Raw genomic sequence first — 23,487 nt, 5'->3', positions numbered from 1 at the left:
TGTTGATAATCAGTTGCTTAATGTCTGTCTTCCTACTAAACTGTAAGCTCCGTGAGAACAGTCATTCTCTCTCTTTGTTCTCACCGTATACCCAGAGCCTAGTGCAGCGTTTGGCACACTGTATGAAAGCAATAACATTTGTCTGATTGACTGGATTGTTTCTGTCAATAGATTAGGACTAAACGGTGATGATTTGCAATGGAGTCTTAAACCCCAGTCTAAACAGGGTCCTTGTAACAATGCTTTCTCTGGAGTACCGAAGCATGGCGGTTATGGGTTTGAAGACATTACAAAGGCTCCTTGCCTCATGGGTTCCAGTGTAAAAAATACAGACCAATAAAACAGGCAAATGAAAGATAAAGTAGGTGAGTGGGGAAAACTCATACATGTGGAAATAAACCTTCACTAATACACAAAATAGCATGTGTGAATATAGCATGTACTTCCGACTCTTAGGACTAACAGATTTAAGAGGATGCCAAAACTTTTGATGTGCATGTAAAATGTAAGGGCCATCTTTGGTAAGGTTAACCTTTGTGGTTAAGCCTCAGCTCCTCATCTGCATAATGAGAGCTAATAATGCTGTATCGAAAGTTGCTAACAGAATAGATCCTAAAGGTTCTTATCAATAGCCAAACTATGGAGAGAGCCCAAACGTTCATCGACTGATGGATAAAGAAGATGTGGTATACATACACACGGTGGAATATTACTCAGCCATCAAAAGGAATGAAATCGTGTGCAATGACGTGGATGGAGCTAGAATGTATTATGCTAAGCGAAATAAGTCAATCAGAGGAAGACAAATACCGTATGATTTTACTCATATGTGTGGAATTTAAGAAACAAAACAGATGAACATATGGGAAGGGGGAAAAAAGAGAAGAGATGGAAATAAACCACAAAAGACTCTTAATGATAGAAAACAAACTATGCGTTGACAGAGGGAGTGGGTGGGGGATGGGCTAGATGGGTGATGGGTATTAAGGAGGGCACTTGTGATGAGCCCCGGGTGTTACATGTAAGTGATGAATCGCTGAATTCTACTCCTGAAACCAAAATTGCACTGTATATTGACTAACTAAAATTTTCATTAAAAAAAGAAATAAAGTTCTTAACATAAAAAAGAAAGGTAACTCTTTGAGGACATGGATGTTAACTTATTATGGTAATCATTTTATGTACATACATATATCAAATCATTGTGTTAGCACAATACTATTCATCAACTATATTTTAAAAGAGCCTATGTGTCTGGCCCTAAGCCTATTAATATTTTTCGTCATGACAGAGTCGGACATGCAGAGGTAGAGGAAAGGCACACAACTGAACACTCTGAACTCTCTTGCATTGTTCATGGTTCTTTTGGTTGGCAACTCCAGGTATCACAATGATGATAGCCCCTGTTAACTGTCTCCTGGATTCTTCCTTGGTCACATAAACCCTGAGTTTTAGCCGGACAGCTGCGCCCACCTCAAATTAAGATTACCTTTTTTTTTTTTTTTTTTTTTTTGGTAGCTAGATGTGGTCATTTGGATACAATAAAATGTGAGAGGGGCATTCTCTTCTTTTACCCATTTTCCTCCCCGCTGACTAGAAAAGAGGTGTGATCGCTAGAGCTTATGCAGCCATCTTGGACTTTGAGGCAGAAGCTGCTTATTAAGAATGACAGGGATGCTAGAAGAAACCTGGGTTAGAGGGAGCTACCCTCGACTTTGAAGGGAGTTTGTGTATGAAAGAGATAAGTAAGCTTCCAAATTGTTTAAGTCACTCAATTCTTTTTGACATGTCTGTTTCTCCAGCTTCATTGAGGTATAATTGGCAAATAAAATTATAAGATATTGGAAGGGTACGACATGATGATTTGTTATATGTATACATTGTGAAGGTTTTTTCCCATCAGCTTAATTAAACATATCCATCACCTCACGTATTTACCTTTCTTTCTTTAAACCCAAGATTCTTGGTGTCCCAGGTTTCTCGGTGCAGCAGTGTATGTGAAAAGAGCCCAAGACCTCGGACACAACTCACCTTTTCCTGTTGGTAGCTGTTGCCACAAGGGAAGCAAATATAAATCAAGGTATATTTATATTACAGAAGCACTTTTCTCCAAAGCCCCGTTCAAGACCTACCTTCTCCATGAGGCCTTCCCTGCCCGCTAGGTCCCCCAAACACATTGCTTTTAAATATCTGTTTCCAAGTATCTGTCTGCTTTGTGTTTTAAATTAGATTGTAATTTCTCAGAGGGCAGGGCGTGCGTCCAAAGATTCCTCATAATAATGAGCATGGTACAGGGGCACAGGAGGAGAGGCACCAAACTGCTTGTTAAAGTAAATGGAAATGAGGCAAGGCAAGACTCCTCTGGATTATACAGAAACACAGATAGACTTGATAGGCATCTGTAGCTAGTACTAAATATTTGAGGCCCTCGGGCTTCAATATGAGATATAAAGTATTATTTTTCTTCTACTGAAATATCCCCTTGCAAATAGAAGTCCCAGGGGCAAGGGGTATGGCTGAAACTGGACAGACCAGATGCCAGAATAGCTAGATTTATTTTTGGACCATAAGCCTGGCCTCCAGGGAAAGAAGGAACTTGTCAATTTCACTTTTTGCTTGGATCAGAAGATTGAGCCTGGCAGAGAGACGCTGTTTGGGACTAGTAGTTCTCTGGAATTTCTAACCTTCTCTGGGGTTGGGAGGAGTCGGGAGAAGAAAATGCATCATTTGAATGATGGCCATGGTTACGACAGGGCCTGCATGCCAACCGGAGGGAAAGAAAATACTTGCTGAGCAAAGTAACTGGAAAGCAGTTGCTCATATTTTAAACTGAGCTACATGGTTGAAATCCAGAAAATGTAGACTTTTGGACCAGCAACCGCTTGGAAATAGGCTTTCTGGCTGGAAAGCAGCATGTGGTGTTATGGATGAAAAGGACGATTGCAATGCCTTTTCCCTGGGTGCATTGTGCTGCCAGATACTGGGGGCCATTGCAGGCGTATTTACTTACTCCAACAGATTTCTCAATAATTCCAGCAACGGAAAGAAGTTGACCAGCTCGATGGTGCGCACAAGGCCAGGTGGTAGAGTCAGAACAAACCTGTCGGGCCGCTGAGCCCAAAGATAACATTTCCACCCTGCCGACCCCTGCTGGGCAAATACATGGGGCACACGGAAATTGATATAAGGGCTGCATGAGGCACAGCAGTACTGGACAAATGTCACAAGTGCAGCTGGGGCCAATCCCCAGGATGCCAGGTCACAGAGGCTGTTTCCAGGCTCTTCCCCAGAAGCTCAGCGAAGCTCAAAAGTGTCAGGTCCTTTGCAGATCGCTCAAGAAATTCCCAGTGTGCACACAGGGAACACCGAGCCCTATGGCATTTGAGACTGGACACTGTAGTCACCACATGACAGAGACAGGATTAGAATCTGAACACCTGGCCTTGAATCGTGGATGGAATTTAGCAGCCAAATGAGGGAAGAAAGTCACAATCTCGTGGCGTATCAATTTACTCACCTGTAAAGTTGGATCTATCTCACAGGATCATTCTGAGGATAAAGTGAGATGAGGCATTTGTCTTGCCCTCTTCTTACGCTAGATGCGCTATTTCTCACTTAACCATCTCCTTAGATCCCGGCAACTCATGAAGTAGGGACTATTTTCATTCCCATTTTACAGAGGGGAAGACTGCACCCCAGACAAGGAAACTGACTTGTGCAAGGTTATGCCACTAGGTGGCAGACCCAGGATTTGAACCCATCCTGTCGGAAAGCCTGTCTGACCACTGTGTCATTTCTCAGCAGAGGAAGACAGGCAATTCTCTTAGAGATGTTCTTCACTTTTGTTTGGAGAACCACGAGCACTCCATTACAGTTCCAGCATCCAATCTGGGCTGTTTTATCTGAGGGCACTGGGGAGAGTGTAAGTCTATTAAGTAGGGAGTGGTATATTCAGGTTTGCTCTTTGGAAGGATGCAGGGTGGAGGCTGGATGGGGCCAGGCAAGGGGAATGGGCAAAACTGAACGCAGGGGCTGGACAGGAAGCATGTTCACACAGTCCGGGAGAGAAGGTGTAAGGGAGCAGAGCTGACTCTTGTTAGGACCTCTAGGCGCAGACAGGGAGGAGGAATTAAGCTCTGTTGGAGCCGCTTCCCGTCTGGTTAGAGAAAAGATTCCCTCCTCGTGAACGGAGTGGTCTATACCAATGGAAGTAAACACTAAGGGTTGTACTCCGCACAAAAAGAGAAACCGGGGTTCTCTTGGGTTGAGGGTAGTGGATCATCAGGCTCCATTCGAGGAGCTGGTGTGAAGCAGCTGGAACTGTTCCCAAGATGGCCCTTTGGGGACCACCCTGGGGAGAGCCTGCCAACATCCACTGGACCCTGTGTTGTGCTATTATCTCCAAGTGGGCTGGGCACCCAGGAGAGGTCTCCTCTCCCCACTCTGACCCAGCCGTGGGGTCTTTGCACCCACAGACCCCTCCCCGTCGATATTTTTTTCTTCTGCTCCCCCACAGAAGAGCCCTCCTCTGACTTCCTCCTTCAGGACTCCTAGGCCACAGAGTGGCTGCCCCTTGGCCCTCCAGTCCAAGGCGGGGAGCCAGGAGGCCTGGAGCCACCACAGGGCCACAGGTGGGCATTACCCCATACCCACAGGGGCCCTCCCCAGCGGGCAGATGCCTAGGACCCACTTCACCTTATATCCTCGACACTTCTCTGGGGGAAAATGCTGTAGGACTTGGGGTGTCACCCCCTCGAAGCTTCTCTGAAACAAATGAATGCACCCATTCCCCACTCCCAACGCAAGTCACAGCCTGGCCTGCGTGGGCCACCTTCTCGGTTGTTCTTGGTGTTGATGCGGTGGGGAAGCAGATTTCTCAGCTCCTCTGCGCCCTAGTATCCTCATCAGAAAAGGGGGGCTAGGAGTATTTTTCATGCTTATTTTACAGCCCTGTTGTGACAACTCGCGGGCTTATGATGAAAACTACACGTGCTTAAGGCACGATTTTTAGCCGGGTGGGCATGCTGGGAGTTGGGGCTGCCGGAGCTCTCCGAGGCTGCCTCAGACAGAAGGGCCGAGAGAAAGTTCCTCTCCCTCCCAGCCTCTCCGGGAGCCGACTCTGGCACGGCAAGCGGGTGTCGCTCCTCAGTGGGGTTGACCGCAAGCCGCCCCTTTTCCCGCTCTCTCATTGGCTTTCACCTGCCAAAGGGACGGCGGCTACGGGCCCCTCGGCCCGTCAATCAGGGCCGCCGGGCTCCGCCCCGCCCCTCCCGGGGGTTTATAACGGGAATTCCCATGGCCCGCGCTCTGGCGTCCAACCTGCTGCCGCCGCGGCCCGGCCGAGCCGAGCGAGCGAGCGCTGCGCGCAGGGCACACGCTCGCGCTCCAGCTCCCCTCCCGGGCGGTTCATGACCGCGCGCTCTGAGCGCAGCCCCGCCAGCCCCGCCGCCCCGCCGCCCCGCCGCCCGCCGCCGCAAGGGCCCCCGAGGGAAGGAAGGCAGGAAGGCAGGCGCGGCCGTGCGCCCCGCGGAGCCCGCGCCCCCCGCCCGCAGCCGGCTGCCCGGCCCGGCTGGCACCATGCTGCCCGCGCGCTGCGCCCGTCTGCTCACGCCCCACTTGCTGCTCGTGTTGGTGCAGCTGTCCCCGGCTCGCGGCCACCGCACCACGGGCCCCAGGGTAAGTGCGCCCCCGGCCGCGCGCCCACCTGCGGAGGGAGACTGAGGTCCCTGGCCCACAACGCTTGGGGCTGGGGGAGGGGGGAAGAGGTATCGCCCCCGCCCCCCCCCCCCCGCACCTACCACCTAGTCATCGCGGGCTTCTGGGAGAAGTTGCTGAAATAAAAATTTCTCCCGTTCTCCCCCACCCCCATCCTTCCTTGCAGCGCCGACTCTGCCTCCCGCCTCCCCCCGAACTGTCACTCGTGGGTTTTCTTTCCCGGTCTCTTCTCCCAGGGCATTTTGCTCCGAGCGGGTGCCTCCTGCGTCCGAAAGAGGCTCGCTCTCTGCTCCAGTCGGCTGCCCTGTGGTCTCAAGCTGCGCCCGGTCCGGGTCCCAGAGCGCTGGCGTTCTTGGCAGGCGGCGGGGGGGGGGGGGGCAGCTCTGCCTGCAGAGTTTTAGGTTACCCGAGAGCCACACAAGGACCTTGTGTTGTTGTTGTTTTAAAAAGCGATCGCTGCTCGTAAAACCCACAGCAGATAATTTTAATGTTCCCTCCTGCTGGGCACAGCCCGGGAGGAGGGGTGGAGGCGCGGGGGGCGGGGTGGGGGGGCGGCTGTGGAGAGGAGCCGCGCAGTGTTCGAGAGTCTCTTCCCCTGGCTGCGAGGCTGGGAGGTTGAACTACTTGTTGAACCTTGGTCTGATTGGAGTCTCTGAACGAAACGTGCCAATTCTGTGCACAGGACAGGCTGCCCAGGGCATTGTAGAATCTCCTGGAACTGACCGCATTGTGTTCATTGCTGGCCTCGATTACTGCCCCCCTCTCCCCCCAGTTGGTCTAATGATGGATTCCGTTGCCTTAAAAAATGTACTATTAAACCCGGCGGCTCATTTGATCAAACTTAATCCAGGGGATCTCTGGCCAAAAAGCAGTGTATGTCAGGGCGGTCTCTCAGGATAGCTGCTTGCTTCCACGGGTAGCCTGAGTGTCCGTGTGCAAGTAGCCGGGATCTTTGTGAAAACAAGGTTGGCTCCTTGACCAGCGCGTGCTTTCCTGGATATCTCTGGGCCTAACCCCCTTCCCACCTGTTCAGATTGCAGGTTCTTTATTCGTAACTCTTGCTGTATGAGAATCATCTTTATAGCTGTCGTGTGTGGAGGAAAAAAAGCCTTGCAAAGGTTGACAAGCTTTAATGACTGCCCAGATGCTGGCTTGCTGAGGTGGGGAGCCAAGCTATCACTGTGAGATCAGATTTGCAGCCACTTAGGAAAGAAAAGTGTTTGTCCCCGTGTTGGGCCGGCCCTTGCTTTTATGACCAGATGTGCAACAGCAGCAGTTAAGGTGCGGCAGATTAGATCCAGGGCGTGTCATAAATCCTCGACAGCAGGCATTCCCGAAGCTGGGGCAAGTAAGGGCTCCGGGAGGGACTTTTATGGATGCAGATGAGGATGCCTTTTAAATGAAGCTGCTTGGTTTGATATTAGGGCTCGCAGCTCTTAAACTCCGAGGTCAGGAGAGCCACAGCGTTCCCTCCAATAATTAGGAACAGTCAAGACAGAGACGCAGAGCAGAGCGCCCCGACTGAAATCTGGATGCCCGCCCACATGAGAGGCCCGGAGACAAATGGTGGGGGGCTGGTTTGCTGCTGGGCATGTCTAGCATCTCAAGCCATATGGCTTTCCTTCTAGAACTGCCTTCTGAAATTGGAGGAAGCAACTTTTAGGGGAAAGCTAGGGACTTCAGGGGAAAATAGGGACATTGGTTAGGTTTCCCTCCAGCTTCTTTAGTTTATGAATTTGATAGGCATGATGAAACAAAGCAAGAACTGTAAATAGGCTTATGTGTGTATCCCAGCTGCATTCTCTGTCTCTTTCTCCCTCTCTCTCTTTCTCTCTCTCTCTCTCTCTCTCACACACACACACACACACACACACACACACACACACACACACGTTTAGAAAGTACCAAGGGGAAGCTGTTGTTTTGATCGTGTGGTTACTTGGGTACATTTATGGGCAACAATAAGAGCTGTCATTTAGGAACGATGGGGCTGGCACCTTCCATGATGGCTTACGCTTGTAAGAACAAGAAGGTGAGTCTTTTTAGTGCCCTTTTTGCAAGTGAGTCTCGGGGAAGCTCAATGGCTGGCTTGAAACACTCGTGGTGCATATGTAGTTCTGGAAACCAAATCCCAGTTTTTTATGGATTTACAGGTGGCGTGCTTTCCCTGCCACGGAGCAGCTGCAGGGAGTGCTCAGGGAGTGCTCAGGGAGTGCTCTCCTGCTCGTGGTGCCCTTCCTGTTAGAGGAGGAGATGGCTCAGTGAGACAACACTGAGCCCAGAGGCAGCAGGGGAGTCTGTAAGAACATGCTGATAGCATTTCTTGGTGTCCGAATCGCTAAAGGGTGATGTCTTTGAGTTTCAACCTAGCCCCAAAGTCGCCAGCTCCCCTCTGTGGCTTCTCGGTGGCCTGAGAGGTGTGGCTCTGGTTGCTAGTGGCAGTATCACAGGAGGAGCAGAAACATCTGGCTTGTTGCAGTATTCCCTTGGGCACCCCTGGGTCTCTTCTGTTAATCTTTTGAGTGACAGAGGCTTAAGGATTGGCATCTTTTCCAGCTGGCTTTCTAGGAAACCGAGAGCATGCCCTTTGGGTTTAACTTTATCTGGCTCACTAATTGAGCTCCCTCGAGGCCTAGACCCCAATCCTTGTTCCCTTATGTGCTTCCTGCCTTCATAAAATTCCTGACATTTGTTTGACTCTGGAAACCTACAGCTATCAAGTATCAGATTGGAGGCTATTATGTAGGAAGCACCTGATTTTTTGGTCTCTGACTTCTGAGCAGCCCCTTGGCTACCTGGGACGCTGGTCAGGATCCTTTTAATTACCAAGGAGGCAGCCATTTCTTTAATCCTGTACAATTTACTGAAAATGTTTCAGGGCAGGATGGGATGGGGGAGGGGCTCTCCCAGGCTGAGAGAGTCTGGCTGATGGTCAGGCCAAGTCAACTGCCTGTCTTTGTCTAAGCCTCTGTCTGCCCTGGAAGACCAGGAGTTGGGTGAGGGCGGGAACCGGGCCCATCTTCTCTGCCGGTGCATCCCCAGAGCTCAGCACAGGGCCAAGTGCCTGGTGGGGATGGGCTCTGGTGGTGTTGATGGAAAAAACAAATACATTCAGATAATGCATGTTAAACAGCATTCTACGGGTTCCACTTTCTTAGCGCTTAGCATGACCGGAGGCAGGGAGAAGATTTAAGAAGTTTGAAAATAGGAAAAAAAATGGGAAGGTCCAGAAGCCTGAGCAAGGAATTTGATTTCTTAGTTGTTTTATGTATATTATTTGTTCTCTCTGCCCTCGCTGGCTTGTTTTGACCTTCAACACCTGACTCCTGCGTGACTCTTCAGGCACTTTACCGCAGACCGCCTTTTGGTGAGAATTGGTCACTCTTACCTTCGACCGACTCCTGTATCTGGTTCACTTGGGTGAACCAACTTTTGCCTTGCTCTCATTGAAACCTGAAATTGGTTACTTCACAAATGATTTCCCCCCATTTGTAGGCTTTTGTGCTTTGTTTAAAAATTAGTAAGTGTGGTGGATATGGGAGGTTTGGGGGAGGAGAGACTGAGCAAACAAACTTGGATGGGGGCTTTGGCTCCACCCTCATTCTCTTTTCTATCTTGCATTTGCCAAATGTGAAGCAGCTTCTAGACCATTCCCTTCCATTTGACTAGTCTGTCTCGGTGTCTGGACCGGGGTGGGTCCTTGTGTCTGTGTAGACACCCTTCTTATTACTTGTGTGCCTGACAGGAACCTTTCTTTCCCACCTGGAGGATTTATCCAAGATGCTACTCATGTGGTAGGCAAAGAACATGACAGAAACATTTTGATAGAGCTGACATGGGAAATTTAAAGAAACCAAATTGAGAAGGACAGGAAGAGGAAATAATCATCTTAGAAACTATAGGAAATGTTATCAAGTGGAAAGCATTTTGATATTATCTCATTATCTCCCAGGGTTGAAATTCCCATTTCTTAGGGCCCAGCAATTCCACTCCTAGGTACATATGCCCAAGAGAAACTCGTGTCCAGAAGGGGACATTTGCAACCTTCTTTATAACACTATAAGCCTGGAAAGAGCCCAGATGCCCATGAGTTGGAGGACAGATGAACTGATGCCCGCACATGGTGGAGAATTATGCTAAGGCAAAACAAATGAGCAACAGTGATGTACAAAAATATGGACGAACCTTGGGAATATGAAAGTAAAGTAAAATATACCAAAAGATGGAGCATGTTATGTTTCGTAAGCTCAAAAAGAGCTAAAATTCAAGGAAAAAAAATCTCTTAGAATACTTAGAGCTACAATACTGCTCTATGAAAAGAAAAGCAAGGCAATGCTGGACATGGGGCTCCGGGTGAAGTTAGGGGGGGGCAAGGGGTTGGAAACCGTATGGCCGGGGAAACCACACAGTGAGTGTAAGTTAGTGTCAGTAGGCTACCTTTAGGGGGAGGGAAGGATGGGTTTGAAGGTATTTGTCCATTAGTAAAGAGGAGTGGCTGATTAAATGAAATATGAAAGTGGTCCCTGTGTAGACCAGTGCTGAGTGTCATGAACCAAACTTTATGATTCATTCAATTCTTGGCACCTGTGATCAGACAAACAAACAAAAAGTTCCCAGACTAGGAACTCCTATCTTGCCTCCTTCTGTTCCGCACCCCCCCCCCTCCGCCCCCATCACTCCAGATGTGCATGGCCCTACCTAAAATACCACACTGGGGAGTGATTATTGGCTTTCGTTTCAATTTTTGGCCGGTTAGACCCAGAGCAGGCCCAGACCCTGGCATCAACATCTCCATCAGCTGGCCAAAGGGCTCATTTGTAAGGCTGAGTCGGCAGTGGGCAGTCTTCCCTCTCCCTTGCTCAGGGGGGATCACCCCTGTACATCTTAAGTCCTCAGCCCCGCAGAGGAGAAAAGTTCACTAGCTGATGCTTGGGTCAGAAGCCTTACTTGCCAGTGGGGGGCTGGGGAGGTGTGTTTCTGGTTTGATGCCTGTCTGCATTCTGGCCTCCTCCCTCACCCCCCTGGCAGAGGCTGGGGGAGGGGGGGCATGGCCCTGCTTAGCAGGTACAGGGCACCCTTTCTCTCCCGACCACATAGAGATCTATTGTTTAAGCAGCCAAGTTCCTGGCATTGCTGGCGGGGTGGGGGTGGGGGGGTGGTGGTTGTTGGAGGGGAGGGAATGTCCGTGTGGAGTCTCCCTCCTTCCTCGTTTGTCACTGCGGGGCTGTTTGGGAGAGGACAAGGGTTGAGTTGCGGATGAGAAATCGATCAGAGCTGCTTGCGAGGCCTGCCAAACAGGGTTAGCATTGTACATACATGCTCTGCACGCATCCAGAGTCGCCGAGGGGATAGGAAAATCGGATCTCCAAGAACACTCCCAACAGCCCCATAAAGACCCCAAAGCAACATAGGTCATTATGGCAATTAATTGGATTTCCCTTTGCATCTGACATCATTCTAAACTCAATTGCTAGATCACAAAATAATCTTACCTTTGGCAGAAATCTAAGCTTGTTAGGTGTGGAGCCCTGCGTACTTCCCAGATGTAGATTTCAGCCTCCTTTTTTTGGGAACCAGAATGGGGCAGCCTCTGTGGACCAGGAAAGGCCCCTGGGGCGGGGGGGGGGGGGGGGGGGGGGGAAGCTGGAGCTTCGGTACAGCCCCTCCCCTGATTGGGGAGGACAGTACTGAATGAAGTTGGGGGGGTTGGGCAGGCAATGTGTCAGGTGCTTTGTAATCTGACAAATACACCATACATGTGAGCGGCTCTGTCCCTCCTCCTTAAAAACCATTTCACAGGGCAGCATGGATCTGATTCAGAAAAGGGCTGAGTGTTCTTTTTTTTTTTTTTTTTTCAAGTATTGACAGTGGAGAAAAACTGGACCTACTTCCCAGAATAGTTTATTTTTAGGACCAGATAAGCATCTCTAGGGCAGTGCTGGGAGTTTTAAGTAGGTTTGTGGATGTTTATTGTGTATCTGTTCTTGAAGAAGTCTGCAGAGCTTCTGGGGAGAGGGCACAAAATAAGATAGAGAGTAAGTCGAGGGGTGAGGTGGAGAGTGTTGTGGCAGCCCACGAATCGTTCCCTCAGGGGCACAGTGCCACTGACCAGCTCGGACACAAGGACTTCCCACTGTCAGCAGCCCTGCCCAGTAGACCTTTTTGCCAGGATGGTAATGTTCTGTATCCACACTGTCCAATATTAGACACATGTGGCTGTTGAAGTTTTAAATTTTTTTTTTAACGTTTATTTTTGAGACAGAGAGAGACAGAGCATGAACGGGGGAGGAGCAGAGAGAGAGGGAGACACAGAATCGGAAGCAGGCTCCAGGCTCTGAGCCATCAGCCCAGAGCCCGACACGGGGCGCGAACCCACGGACCGCGAGATCGTGACCTGAGCTGAAGTCGGACGCTTAACCGACTGAGCCACCCAGGCGCCCCCGTTGAAGTTTTAAATGTGGTTAGCACAACTGAGGAACTGAACTTTTAATTAACTTGGTATCAGTTAATTTAAATTTTAATGTTCCTAGCCACAGATGGCTAGTGGCTATCCTGCAGGAAGCGTATGGGTCTCTAGCCATCGTGCCCAGCCTTGCGTCCTGCTGGATACTACCACGTGTCCCAAAGTGCGGCCTCACCGAGCTCCATTGCATTTCCTAACCTTTCCTTTCCTTCCCATCTCTGTCTGTCAAAATTCTGCCTGTCGTTTGAAAGGCTCAAAGGGCTCCACACAGCCCTCCCAGGCTGGCCCCAAGCAGAGTTCTGTATGCACCCTGCACTTTGCTTTCCCCAGGGGCAGTGCGTGTCCCCATCTGCCTTGTGTTGCAGCCGGCCACAGGCAGGAAGGTGGTGCGGCAGCCTCAGGGCGGGCTTTGAAGGTAGACAGACCCAAGTTTGACTCTGGCTCTGCCACTGTGATCCCGAGCTAGTAATTTAACTTCCTGGGTCCTCAGTTTCCTGATTTGTCCTGTGGAGGCCATAGCATCTATGTCCAGGGGGGCAGGGAGGATGCTAGTGGGATGTCACAAATACCACAGACGTTGGCTTAAGTAACACTCATTTCTGGAGCTCGGAAGTCTGACGTGGGCCTCAATGGGCTAAAAAGGCAGCAGAGCTGAGTTCTTTCTGGAGGCTGTAGGGGAGAGAATTCATTTTATTGCCTTTTCCAGCTTCTGGAAAGTGCCTGCATTCCTTGGCTCATAGCCCCTTCTATCTTCAAATCCGACAATAGATGACCAAGTCTTTTCCATGCTTCCATTTCTCTGGTTGTGACTCTTCTGCTTCCCTCCTCCCCACCCAAGGACTCTTACAATTGATTGCACTGGGTCCCTGGGAGAGTCCAGATGTTCTCCTTATCTTAAGGTTAGCTGATTAGCAATCTTGATTGCTCTTTGCCATGTAACATATCATTATTAAGCCTAGGACATGGGCATCTTTGGGGGGCCATGTTTCTGCTTACCGCATTCATTAAGGGTCAAATACACTGCCTGGCTTACACAAGGTGCTTGATAAACAGGGTCCCCTTACAACGATCCACGGGTATTAGTTTCTTTCCTTTTAGAGTGGGAGTCTCTTAATGGTGGAGTTGTTTAATTTTCTTTATAGACTCCATCCTGCCCAAGAACACGTGCTTGGTAAATGTTCATTGAATAGTAGAATTTTCGATAAATGTAGATTGTTTCTTTCCCCAAAAAGATATATTGAACAGTAGAAAAAGTAAACTGCAAATCAGAATATTTGATCCTGTTTGTGCAAAAAAAAAAAAAAAAGTTGGTTTGTGTATAAAAAAATCACATAAGGGGTGCCTGGGTGGCTCAGTCAGTTAAGCGTCCGACTTTGGCTCAGGTCATGATCTCACGATCCGTGAGTTCGAGCCCCGCGTCGGGCTCTGGGCTGATGGCTCAGAGCCTGGAGCCTGCTTCAGATTCTGTGTCTCCCTCTCTCTCTGCCCCTCCCCCGTTCATGCTCTGTCTCTCTCTTTCTCAAAAATAAATAAATGTTTAAAAAAAATTAATAAAAAAATCACGTAGATTGTAAGTCATGTGGCTAACGGTGACCATCATAGAGATGTTACATTTCTATGAGATGTGTTTTAGGAATTATTTAACTAGTTTTGTTTATAATGAGCATTTTTTAATCTTAGAGGACAATAATAAAGATGAAAACATGCGTGATTTTAAAAAAGTTCCAAACCTGTCTCAATGCAGCCCAAATCCCCTTGGATTCAGTATACATCTGACAGTCAGTCTGTGCTCATTTGGGGCTGATTTTCAGGTTTCGTAACTACTAAGGCCAGGCCTCCTATTCATTTTCAGCAGGCTTTGAACTCAGTCTGCTTTAAAGGAGAGTTTCCAATTAACCTTAGCAGGACATAAGTATAAAATGTACTTATTGCTGCTGGTGGGAATATAAATTTGCACGATCACTTCGCAGCACTGGCCTTTTAATTTGACTCTAATGTATGCCCTAGAGAAATGTGCTTAAATATATACCAAGACCCATGTGTAAGGATGTTCATAGCAGCGTTGTTTGGCAACAATAAAAAAATTGGAAACCAACTAAATGCCCATCAACAGGAGACTAGAATTATGGTATATACAAGGGGTAGAATACTACACAGTACCAAAAATGGCTGATCTATGCTCATTATTGTGGATCGATTTCATCATCAAAATGTTGAGTGAAAAAAGGCAAAATGTACAAGAACACATGCATTATGCTATTTATATAAAGGACAAAGCATGCAAAAATGATACATTGTTTAGGAGTGCATGCCTATGTAAAAAACGCATGAGAAAATTAAGGGCAATGGTAACTTTGAAGCTCAGGTTAGTGATTACTTAGGCGTGAGGCCAGGAGGGTGAGTGACACATTGGAGAGGACATGGAAGGCACCCGTTGAATTGTTAATGTTTTCCTTTTTTTTAATTTTTTTAATTTGTTTTTAATCTTTATTTTGAGAGAGAGAGAGAGAGAGAGCACCAGAGTGCGAGTAGGGGAGGAACAGAGAGAGAGGGAGACACAGAATCCGAAGCAGGCTCCAAGCTCTGAGCTGTCAGCACAGAGCCCAATGCAGGGCTCAAACTCACGAACCCATGAGTTCATGGCCTGAGCCGAAGTTGGATGTTTAACCGAAGTTGGATGTTTAACTGGCTGAGCCACCCAGGTGCCCCAGTGTTTTCCATTTTTAAAGTAGGAGGGAAGTACATGGGTTTTTAAATTCTGTTTTGTATGCATTACATGATACATAATAACGTTTTCCAGAAAAGATAAAAATGTATTTGGATACATCACAACAAAGTTTTAAGAGCAAATAATAAAAGTGATGCTTCTCTAAGGGGTCCTCTGTTCCAGGGTGCTGATCACACTTTTCCTTTCCCCTGAAGAACATGTTCGGGGACATTGAACCAAGCATACAGCCTCCCCTGCCTCCTTGCGTTGCTGGCCACCTCCCTCCTGCCCTCCCGGGGCCCTGAGGCCACGCCTCCCCACAGCCCAGGGCCTGGTGCCTATGTGGTTCCTTCTTCCTGCTGGTGCTTCCTGCTGTTCTGCCTGTTGTCCTTGCTGTCCCTGGATGATTAGAAATGAGGTTGATCATTTTCTCAAATTTACTGGTCATTAGCTTAGGGCTGCCAGAGTTGACAAATAAAAATACTAATATAGGATTACCTAAATTGTAAATTGCATAAATTTGAATAATGGAATTGAATAATATAATGTAAAATAATATAAATTATAGAAATTTGCATTCAGATAAATAACAAATAATGTTTTAGTGTAAGTATGGCCCAAATAAAAACTTATTATTTACCTGGAATTGTTTGTTTTTAAATGTTTATTTATTTTTGAAAGAGAGAGAGAGAGCATACACATGTGTGCACAAGGGGCAGAGAGAGAGGGAGAAAGAGAAAGGGAGAGAGAAAGAGAGAGAGAGAGAATTCCAAGCAAGCTCCATGCCAACACCACAGAACCTGATGTGGGACTTGAACTCACAAACCATGAGATCATGACCTGAGCCGAAACCAAGAGTCAGATGCTTAACTGACTAAGCCACCCAGGTGCCCCTGGAATTGTTTGTCGTTCATCTGAAATTCAAATTTAATTGGGTATCTTGCATTGTTATCTGGCAATCCTACATTAAGTTCTTTTCTTTTGGGAATCATCTGTCCAGATCTTTTGCTAATTTTAAAAACAACAGTGGTAATTTTTTTCCCTGCCTCACTGGCTGACTTGGAAGAGATTTTTTGTTTGTTTGTTTTTTAAGTCTAAGGATATTAATCTGTTTTTCTGTCATGTCTGGCAAATGCCTTTCATTGTGGTAAGACTGTGGTTTCAATCTACTAAATTTTACATCTTTATGGTTTCTATCATCTTTGGGATCAGGATGAGAAAGGTCTTCCACTGCTAAGATTGTAGAAATTAAGGTGAATAAGTTTCTAAAGATGCACAAGCAGTGTGAAATCCATCACACTGGTCATCGATTTAATATTTGATAGGGCTTTATATAGTATTTTCTGTGAACTAAACTTCTTTATGTAACCCTATGGAAAGAGCATTCATATTTCAGAAATTCCCTATAATATTTGGAAAGAAGATGTGTCATCTGAAAGTATTTTATCCAAGGTAATTACTTGGGGAAATTTATATAAAAAGTGTTACTTTGGGTAAGCAGACTATCCTGGAAAAGACAGCAGGGTTTTGGCAAAGACTTTGGACTCTCCTTCATCTTTGGATTTGTTCCATTCATTTAAAAAAACTTTCCCTTATTATGAAGACTTTCAAATATACACAAAGAGGAGAGAGTAGTATAACGAATCCCATGGAATGTACACACGGATTCAATAACGCACGACTCCTGGCCAATCTCGTTTCTTCCACCCATCCCCCAGGCTCCTGTTCAGATTATTTTGCAAGTCCAGACGTTATATTTTTATCATCTATAAATATTTTCAAATCTATCTGTAAAAGACAAAGATGTTAAAAGAAACCTACCCACAATACCGTATCACAACCAAAGAATACTAATTGCTTAATACAGGTATTTCCCATATTTGGACAGTGGGCATTCGGCCACTTTGCTTTTTGAAAGACTTGCAGTGGTACCGGTTTTTGCTAACCGACAGAAATCCCAGGAGGATTTTTGTCCTCACAAAAAGAAGGCAAAAAGCAAAAGTAGCGTTTAGCGTTTGTTTTGCAGCCAACCCTTCTAGAGGCAGGGTGCAGCTCCTTCCCCGGCAACCACACTCAGCATCTCGGCATCAAGCCACCAGAGCTTTGAACTCTGTCTGTGAGCATCTTGCTTTATCTCAGTTTATTCTGTGCATCCGTTAGCATGATGTGTCCTAAGGTATCAGAAAAGCCTGAGAGGTTATTTTTTGGGTCTGGGAATGCTGAAGAACTTTTCCACATAAATTACTAGTAATTGCTTCTCCACTTTTTTCCTTTTCTGTTATGAGATGTTTCATAGGAAGGCTCTACTTTGAGATAGCAGGGGAAACCTGTATAATATAATCCAATCAACATTCAAATCTCCCTGATTATCTCTTAGATATGGTTTTGTATTTGTTTGCATCAAGATCCAAAGAAGGTCCACATATTGGTTAATCTGTATCGTAAATCTCTTTTAATCTGTGAGTTTCCCCTCTGTCTCCTTTTAATTTGTAATTTAGTTTTGAATCAATAGGTTGTTCTGGGGTTTTCTATACTAGATTTTATTGACTGCATTCCCATAGTGCTGTGTAACGTGTTCCTCTATCCCTTATATTTCTTGTCCTGTGATAGGTAGATCTAGAGACTTGATCAGGTACAGATTTGATATATTTTTTGGCACTTATACTTCATAGGAGTTGGTGTGCACTTCCATCAGGAGGCATATAAACATCTGTGATATTAGTATCATTCGGGGGATCCATTAATTTATTAGGAGTTGTCACTGATTTTTTAAAAAAAATTTTAAGTGTTTATTTTTGAAGGAGAGAGAGAGACAGAGCACGAGTGGGGGAAGAGCAGAGAGAGAGGGGGACACAGAATCCAAAGCAGGCTCCAGGCTCCGAGCTGTCAGCACAGAGCCCAACATGGGGCCCCAACTCACAAACTGTGAGATCATGACCTGAGCCGAAGTCGGACGCTCAACTGACTGAGCCGCCCAGTTGCCCCGAGTTGTCACTGATTTTTAAAAAATGTTTATTTACGTATTTTGAGACAGAGACAGAGAGAGTGAGAGGGGGAGGGGCAGAGAGAGAGGGAGAGAAAGAGAATCCCAAGCAGGCTCTGCACTGTCAGCCCAGAGCCCGACATGGGGATCAAACTCACAAACTTGAGATCATGACCTGAGCCGAAATCCAAGAGTCAGACGCTTAACCGACTGAGCCACCCAGGTGCCCTGAGTTATCACTGGTTTTTAGACAAATAACAGGTTAAGCTGAAAAAGGCTTCTAAGTTTTGTGTGGCATTGCGATCTCTCTTGGGTCTGGTGTTGCCTACAGAGAAAGCGGCTTAGGTGCCAATGTTCTCTTTTCAGCACTGACCTGACAGGGAGGCTGTGTGTGACTGCAGAGCCCTGAGAGGGATACTCTGCCCTGAGTTCTTGGTCGGTGGTCTAGGAAGGAGAATCTTCCTGGTTTCTAGCAGAAGCAGTAAGAGCATGAGCTGGTTTTACTCTCTAGTGTCTTTAAAGTGTAATTGTAGATCAGCTTTGTGTATGATCATCGGTATGTACACATCAGTTAGGAGTTTAAAAGAACTGATAACTACGTTTTGAACTGGCTTACCCAATGAAGGTCCAAGGTGGGTTTCAGGATTGGTTTGGTTCAGCAGCTTATTAATGCTGTCAGACGTTCCCCTCTGCCTTTTGTGTTGTCTTTGTTTCTCCCCTCTGCCTTTTGTGTTGTCTGTTTAATTTCAAGCCTAGATTTTCATGGTAGCAGAATTGCTGCAATGATTCTACACTTCTTATCTAAACATCCTACTTTTTAGACTACAGAAGAGAGAATTGACCTCAAGTAGCCCTTTCACAAAAGGGACAACCTTCATTCCTAGATGATGTTAGAAAATTTTTGCTGTTAGCTTATCCATCTAATTTGGATCGAATGCCCATTCTTTTCACCAGTCCCTTCTGCCGGGAGATTGCCATGCTGTGCGTGACTTAGGTCTAGGTTCCTTAGGGCGGTTACTGTGGAAGGGTAGGAGACAGTATACCCATTTCTGGAGCTGGGGTTCAGGTTTTTCCTCTTCCGTCCCCCTGACCACATGACTGCACAAGTGGGGGAGTGAGGGGGATGTGAGGGCAGCAAGCACAGTGTCCACTTTGGGATTTGTAGCATTTGGAACCAACAGAGTGATGGGGTAGGATGTGTGGTGAGAAGTGTGCTGGGCACTGATGGTCACAGCCCAGCAAACGGGGAGCTCTCCTATTATACTGGGATCAGTTCCTTCCTCTATTATAGGGAGATTAAATGACTACGGGCACAGATGTTCTGAGATTAGGAGCTGATAGGAAAAAGGGAACGTAGGAAAAATTTGGACACTTCCAGGGTAGGATAAATAGGCCAAATGAAGAGGATTCCAGAAGGCCCCCCAAATGAGGTAAGCTTGATGGCTGAGTCCTACAGTGGGAAGAAGTCTCAGGGACACCTTGCTTTTATGCATGGGGTGAGACCTGTCCTCAGCCCACACAGCCAACCAGTGTGGCAGAGCCAGAGCCAGAACCCAGATCCCTGCCTTCTTGCTCTGTGACTTTTGCATTTAAAGATGCCCTGGAGAACTTGGGAAAGTGGCAAAGGTCCAGCCAAGGGGAGGAGATAGTTTGAATGCCAGTAGAGGATTGTATTTCTGAGTTGCCTCTGGCCAGCTCACCGATTAACATGTGGCCCCAAACTCAGGACAGGTGGCAACTTCACCATTCTTGCCATCTGACTGTTGGCGTTATCATATCTTCCAGTTCATAGGGCTCTGGGTTCTCAGCCCCTGAAAGAGATGCATTCCTGGTTTCAGCAAATGCTGAAAGTTTTAGGTAGGAATGTGCAGCAGAGCCGACAGAACAAGTAACCAGTGATATAATGTGAAGAAGTAAAGGTTGAGCTTGGTGTAAGACTCTTAATGCTTGTTAATAGCAATGCAGTCAGTGCAGACATGGACGGAGTTAAAGGGCAAATGGTCTGGAGTATAGGAAGCATGTTTCATGGTTGGCACAATATTTTCCTGGGAGGCCTTTTTAAAATCAATATCCAGTTTGAGGGTTGAAGTGGAAATCCTTTGTATTTGTTGAAGAGGGTTTGAAGGTGCCTAGACACTTCGATGGACACGTTCTCCTTGCCTCTTGGGCAGTGACTTCAGAAAACCTTAGGGCAGATCTGGGGCTGCACTGGCCCAGGCGACCTGAAGGTATGGGGTGAATGGAAGACCGGATGCTTCATTACCTGACTTGACTTCTCTTTGGCTTTGAGGATCACGTCCTCACTTGTGTTGGTATGTTGTTATAAATTCTCTCCATCAAGATAGAGGCCTACTGAAAGATGGGGCCCACAGCCCGGGCTCCATGTACTGCTGATTCCCAGCTTCTAACTTTTCTTTCCCTCGAGCTACATCTACCTTGAGAATGAAATGCATCGCCCATATCGTTGCTAGGTGGCGAGAGAAGTCCGAGCCGTGACCATCCCATGAGTTGTTGGGAGCTTTCTTGCCCATCGAGAAGGCAGCATAGCACAGCGCTTTGGGGCCAAAGAGACCTGGATTAAGTCCAAGGCCCAGTGCTTTCTTGCCGTGTATGCTTGGGCAGAGTAAGCTCCGACCTTCAGCTCCCTCAGCTGTAAACTGAAGATTTTATCTGCCTCGTTGGGTCATTGTGGAGCTTAAATGAAATAATGGCGGATGCTCAGGAGATGTTAAGTATTCGTAAAAATAATGGCTGTAATGGGAAAGTGTGAGAGATTCATAGAAGGACCCCAAATTGTTTTGTTTCCCTTAGCTTTCCTCCTTGGAATGAAAGCCATAAAGCCCATCAATATGTGGAAGATTTCAAATCTGTGGTTCTATTATCTTTTGTTTAAAATGAAACTAGTTTGCTCTGTGACCGTTTCTTCTCCTGCCGGCAACTGGACACACTCTGCTTCCTAAAGTCTTCCTTCATTTTCTCTTTCTCTGGATGGGAGGTTGTTTTCCTGGGTTTAGCATCTGAAGGAAGCATGAGTGAGCCTGATCACCTTTCCTATTTTCTCTAAGACCGTGGGAGGCAGTCTTGCTGTTAGGAGACAACTGGAGGGCCATGCCTCTGTGCCCTTCTTGTACCTTCTGGGCTCAGGGGTCAGGCTGGTGACTGCCCAGGATGTTTCCAGATTGGGTCCCTGAGCCACTGCCCCCAGGATCCAGAGGAGCGGTGCCAGATTTCTCTGGAGCTCCTCTTCCTCTATTTCTGGGCCAGCCTTTTCCCTTGGCCTGAGTTGGAAAGCCAATCCCAGCAGGGCCTGTGGGTGGGCCCAAACCCGATCCCCCAGGCTGCTTTTAGAATAGCATTTCAGAAAGGAAAACTCCTGGCTGTCAGCATGGCTTCCTGGAGGGATAGTTCCAGATAAGGTGGCTTAGGCCATTGGCATACACTTTTTCTCCCTTCTAAATAGTTTAATTTATGTAATTATTTTTTTTTTATATTATTTTAGAGAAAGAGAGAGAGCGAGCGCGTGCATGAGTGGAGGAGAGGGGCATGGGGGAGAGAGAAAGAATCTCAAGTGGGCTCCACACTCAGTGTGGGATCACGACCTGAGCTGAAATCAAGAGTCACATGCTCAACAGACTAAGCCACCCAGATGACCCTCCCTTCTAAATAGCTTAAATTGATATATTTGGACCATTGACATTTAAAGTGATTACTGGTATAGTTGGGTCAGTATCTACTATATTTGTTTAGTTTTCTATTCCTTCTTCCTATTTTGGGTTCCTATTTTTGTCTTCCACTCTTTTTCTACCTTCGTGCTTGTAATTGAGTATTTTCTGTGATTCTTTTTTCATTCATTTTTTAGCCTATCAATTATACTTCTTTTTTTTTTTTAACTTTTTTTAGTAGTTGCCTTAGAGTTTGCAATATACATTGGCAATGAATTCAAGTTCACTTTCTTTCTTTTTTTTTTTTTTTTACAAAACATGTTTGCTTATTTATTTTTAAAATTCCAGTATAATTAAACTTCACTATTATATTAGTTTCAGGTGTACAACATGAATCAACAATCCTATACATTACTCAGTGCTCCCCATAGTAAGTATAGTCCCATCTGTCACCAAACAACCTTATTACAATATTATTTCTTGACTGCATTCCCTGTGTTGTACTTTTCATTGCCATGAATTATTTATTTTGTAACTGGAAGTTTGTACCTCTCCAATTCTTTTTAATGTTTTTATTTATTTTTGAGACAGAGAGAGACAGAGCATGAGCAGGGGAGGGGCAGAGAGAGAGGGAAACACAGAATCCGTAGCAGGCTCCAGGCTCTGAGCTCCGAGCTGTCAGCACAGAGCCCGACGTGGGGCTCGAACTCACGGACTGTGAGATCATGACCTGAGCTGAAGTCGGACACTCAACCGATGGAGCCACCCAGGCACCCCTGGAAGTTCGTACCTCTTAATCCACTTTATCTATTTCACCCTCCCCCGCCTGCCTCCCCCTTCTGGCAACCACCAGTTCTTTCCCTGTGTTTAAGAGTCCTTTTGTTGTTTGTTTGACTCTTTTCTTCTTTGTTCATTTGTTTTGTTTCTTAAATTCCACACATGAGTGAAATCATATGGTATTTGTCTTTCTCTGTCTGACTTATTTCACTTAGCGTAATACTCTCAAGGTCCATCCAAGTTGTTGCAGATGGCAAGATTTCACTCTTGTTTATGGCTGAATAATATTCCATATATATATTATATATATACCACATCATCTTTATCCAATCATCTGTTGATGGACACTTGGGTTGCTTCCATATGCTGGCTATTATAAATAATGCTGCAGTAAACACAGGGGTGCATATTTTTGAATTAGTGTTTTCATTTTCTTTGGGTAAATAACCATTAGTGAAATTGCTGGATCGTATGGTAATTCTATTTTTAATTGTTTTGAGGAAACTCCATACTGTTTTCACAGGGACTGCATCATTTTACATTCCCACCAACAGTACGCAGGGTTTCTTTTTCTCCACATCCTCGCCAACACTTGTTATTTCTTGTCTTTTTGATTCTAGTCATTCTGACAGGTGTAAGGTGATATCTCATCGTGGTTTTGGTTTGCATTTCCCTGTGATAAGTGATGTTGAGCATCTTTTCATGCTTTGGTTGGCCATTTGTATGTCTTCTTTGGCATAATGTCTATTCAGGCCCTCTGCCCATTTTTAATCAGATTGTTTATTTTCTTGGTGTTCAGTTGTTTAAGTTCTTTACATATTTTGGATACTAACCCCTTATCGGATATATCATTTTCAGATATCTTCCATTTTGTAGGCTGCCTTTCCATTTTGTTGATGGTTTCCTTTGCTGTGAAAATCTTTTTATTTTGATGTAGTTCCAATAGTTTATTTTTATTTTTGTTTCCCTTGCCTGAGGAGACATATTTAGAAAATTTTTTTCTAGAGCCAATGTCAAAGAAATTGCTGCCTACATTTTCTTCGAGGAGTTTTATGGTTTCAGGTCGTACATTTGGGTCTTTAATTCATTTTGAGTTTCTTTGTAGGTGTGCTGTAAAATAGTGGTCCAGTTTTATTCTTTTGCATGTACCTGTCCCGTTTTCCCAATCCCAAAATCCACT

General features: G+C 46.2%; 1 protein-coding gene across 2 annotated transcripts in view; it reads left to right on the top strand.

The window, feature by feature from the left end:
* The first annotated feature begins 5,292 nt into the window (after positions 1–5,292).
* SMOC1 (SPARC related modular calcium binding 1) overlaps positions 5,293–23,487 on the top strand; it is a 154,244-nt gene continuing 136,049 nt past the window's right edge. For both annotated transcript variants that reach the window (XM_049612560.1, XM_049612559.1), the window contains exon 1: positions 5,293–5,676. In XM_049612560.1, coding sequence (XP_049468517.1) covers positions 5,578–5,676 — 99 coding nt within the window. In that variant the 5' untranslated portion in view covers positions 5,293–5,577. The remainder of the gene's footprint in view (positions 5,677–23,487) is intronic.

The sequence above is a fragment of the Panthera uncia genome (assembly GCF_023721935.1).
Source record: "Panthera uncia isolate 11264 chromosome B3 unlocalized genomic scaffold, Puncia_PCG_1.0 HiC_scaffold_1, whole genome shotgun sequence".
In the NCBI taxonomy this organism is placed as follows: domain Eukaryota; kingdom Metazoa; phylum Chordata; class Mammalia; order Carnivora; family Felidae; genus Panthera; species Panthera uncia.
The sequence above is the reverse complement of the archived record's forward strand: the minus strand, read 5'-3'. Positions and strand labels throughout refer to the sequence as shown.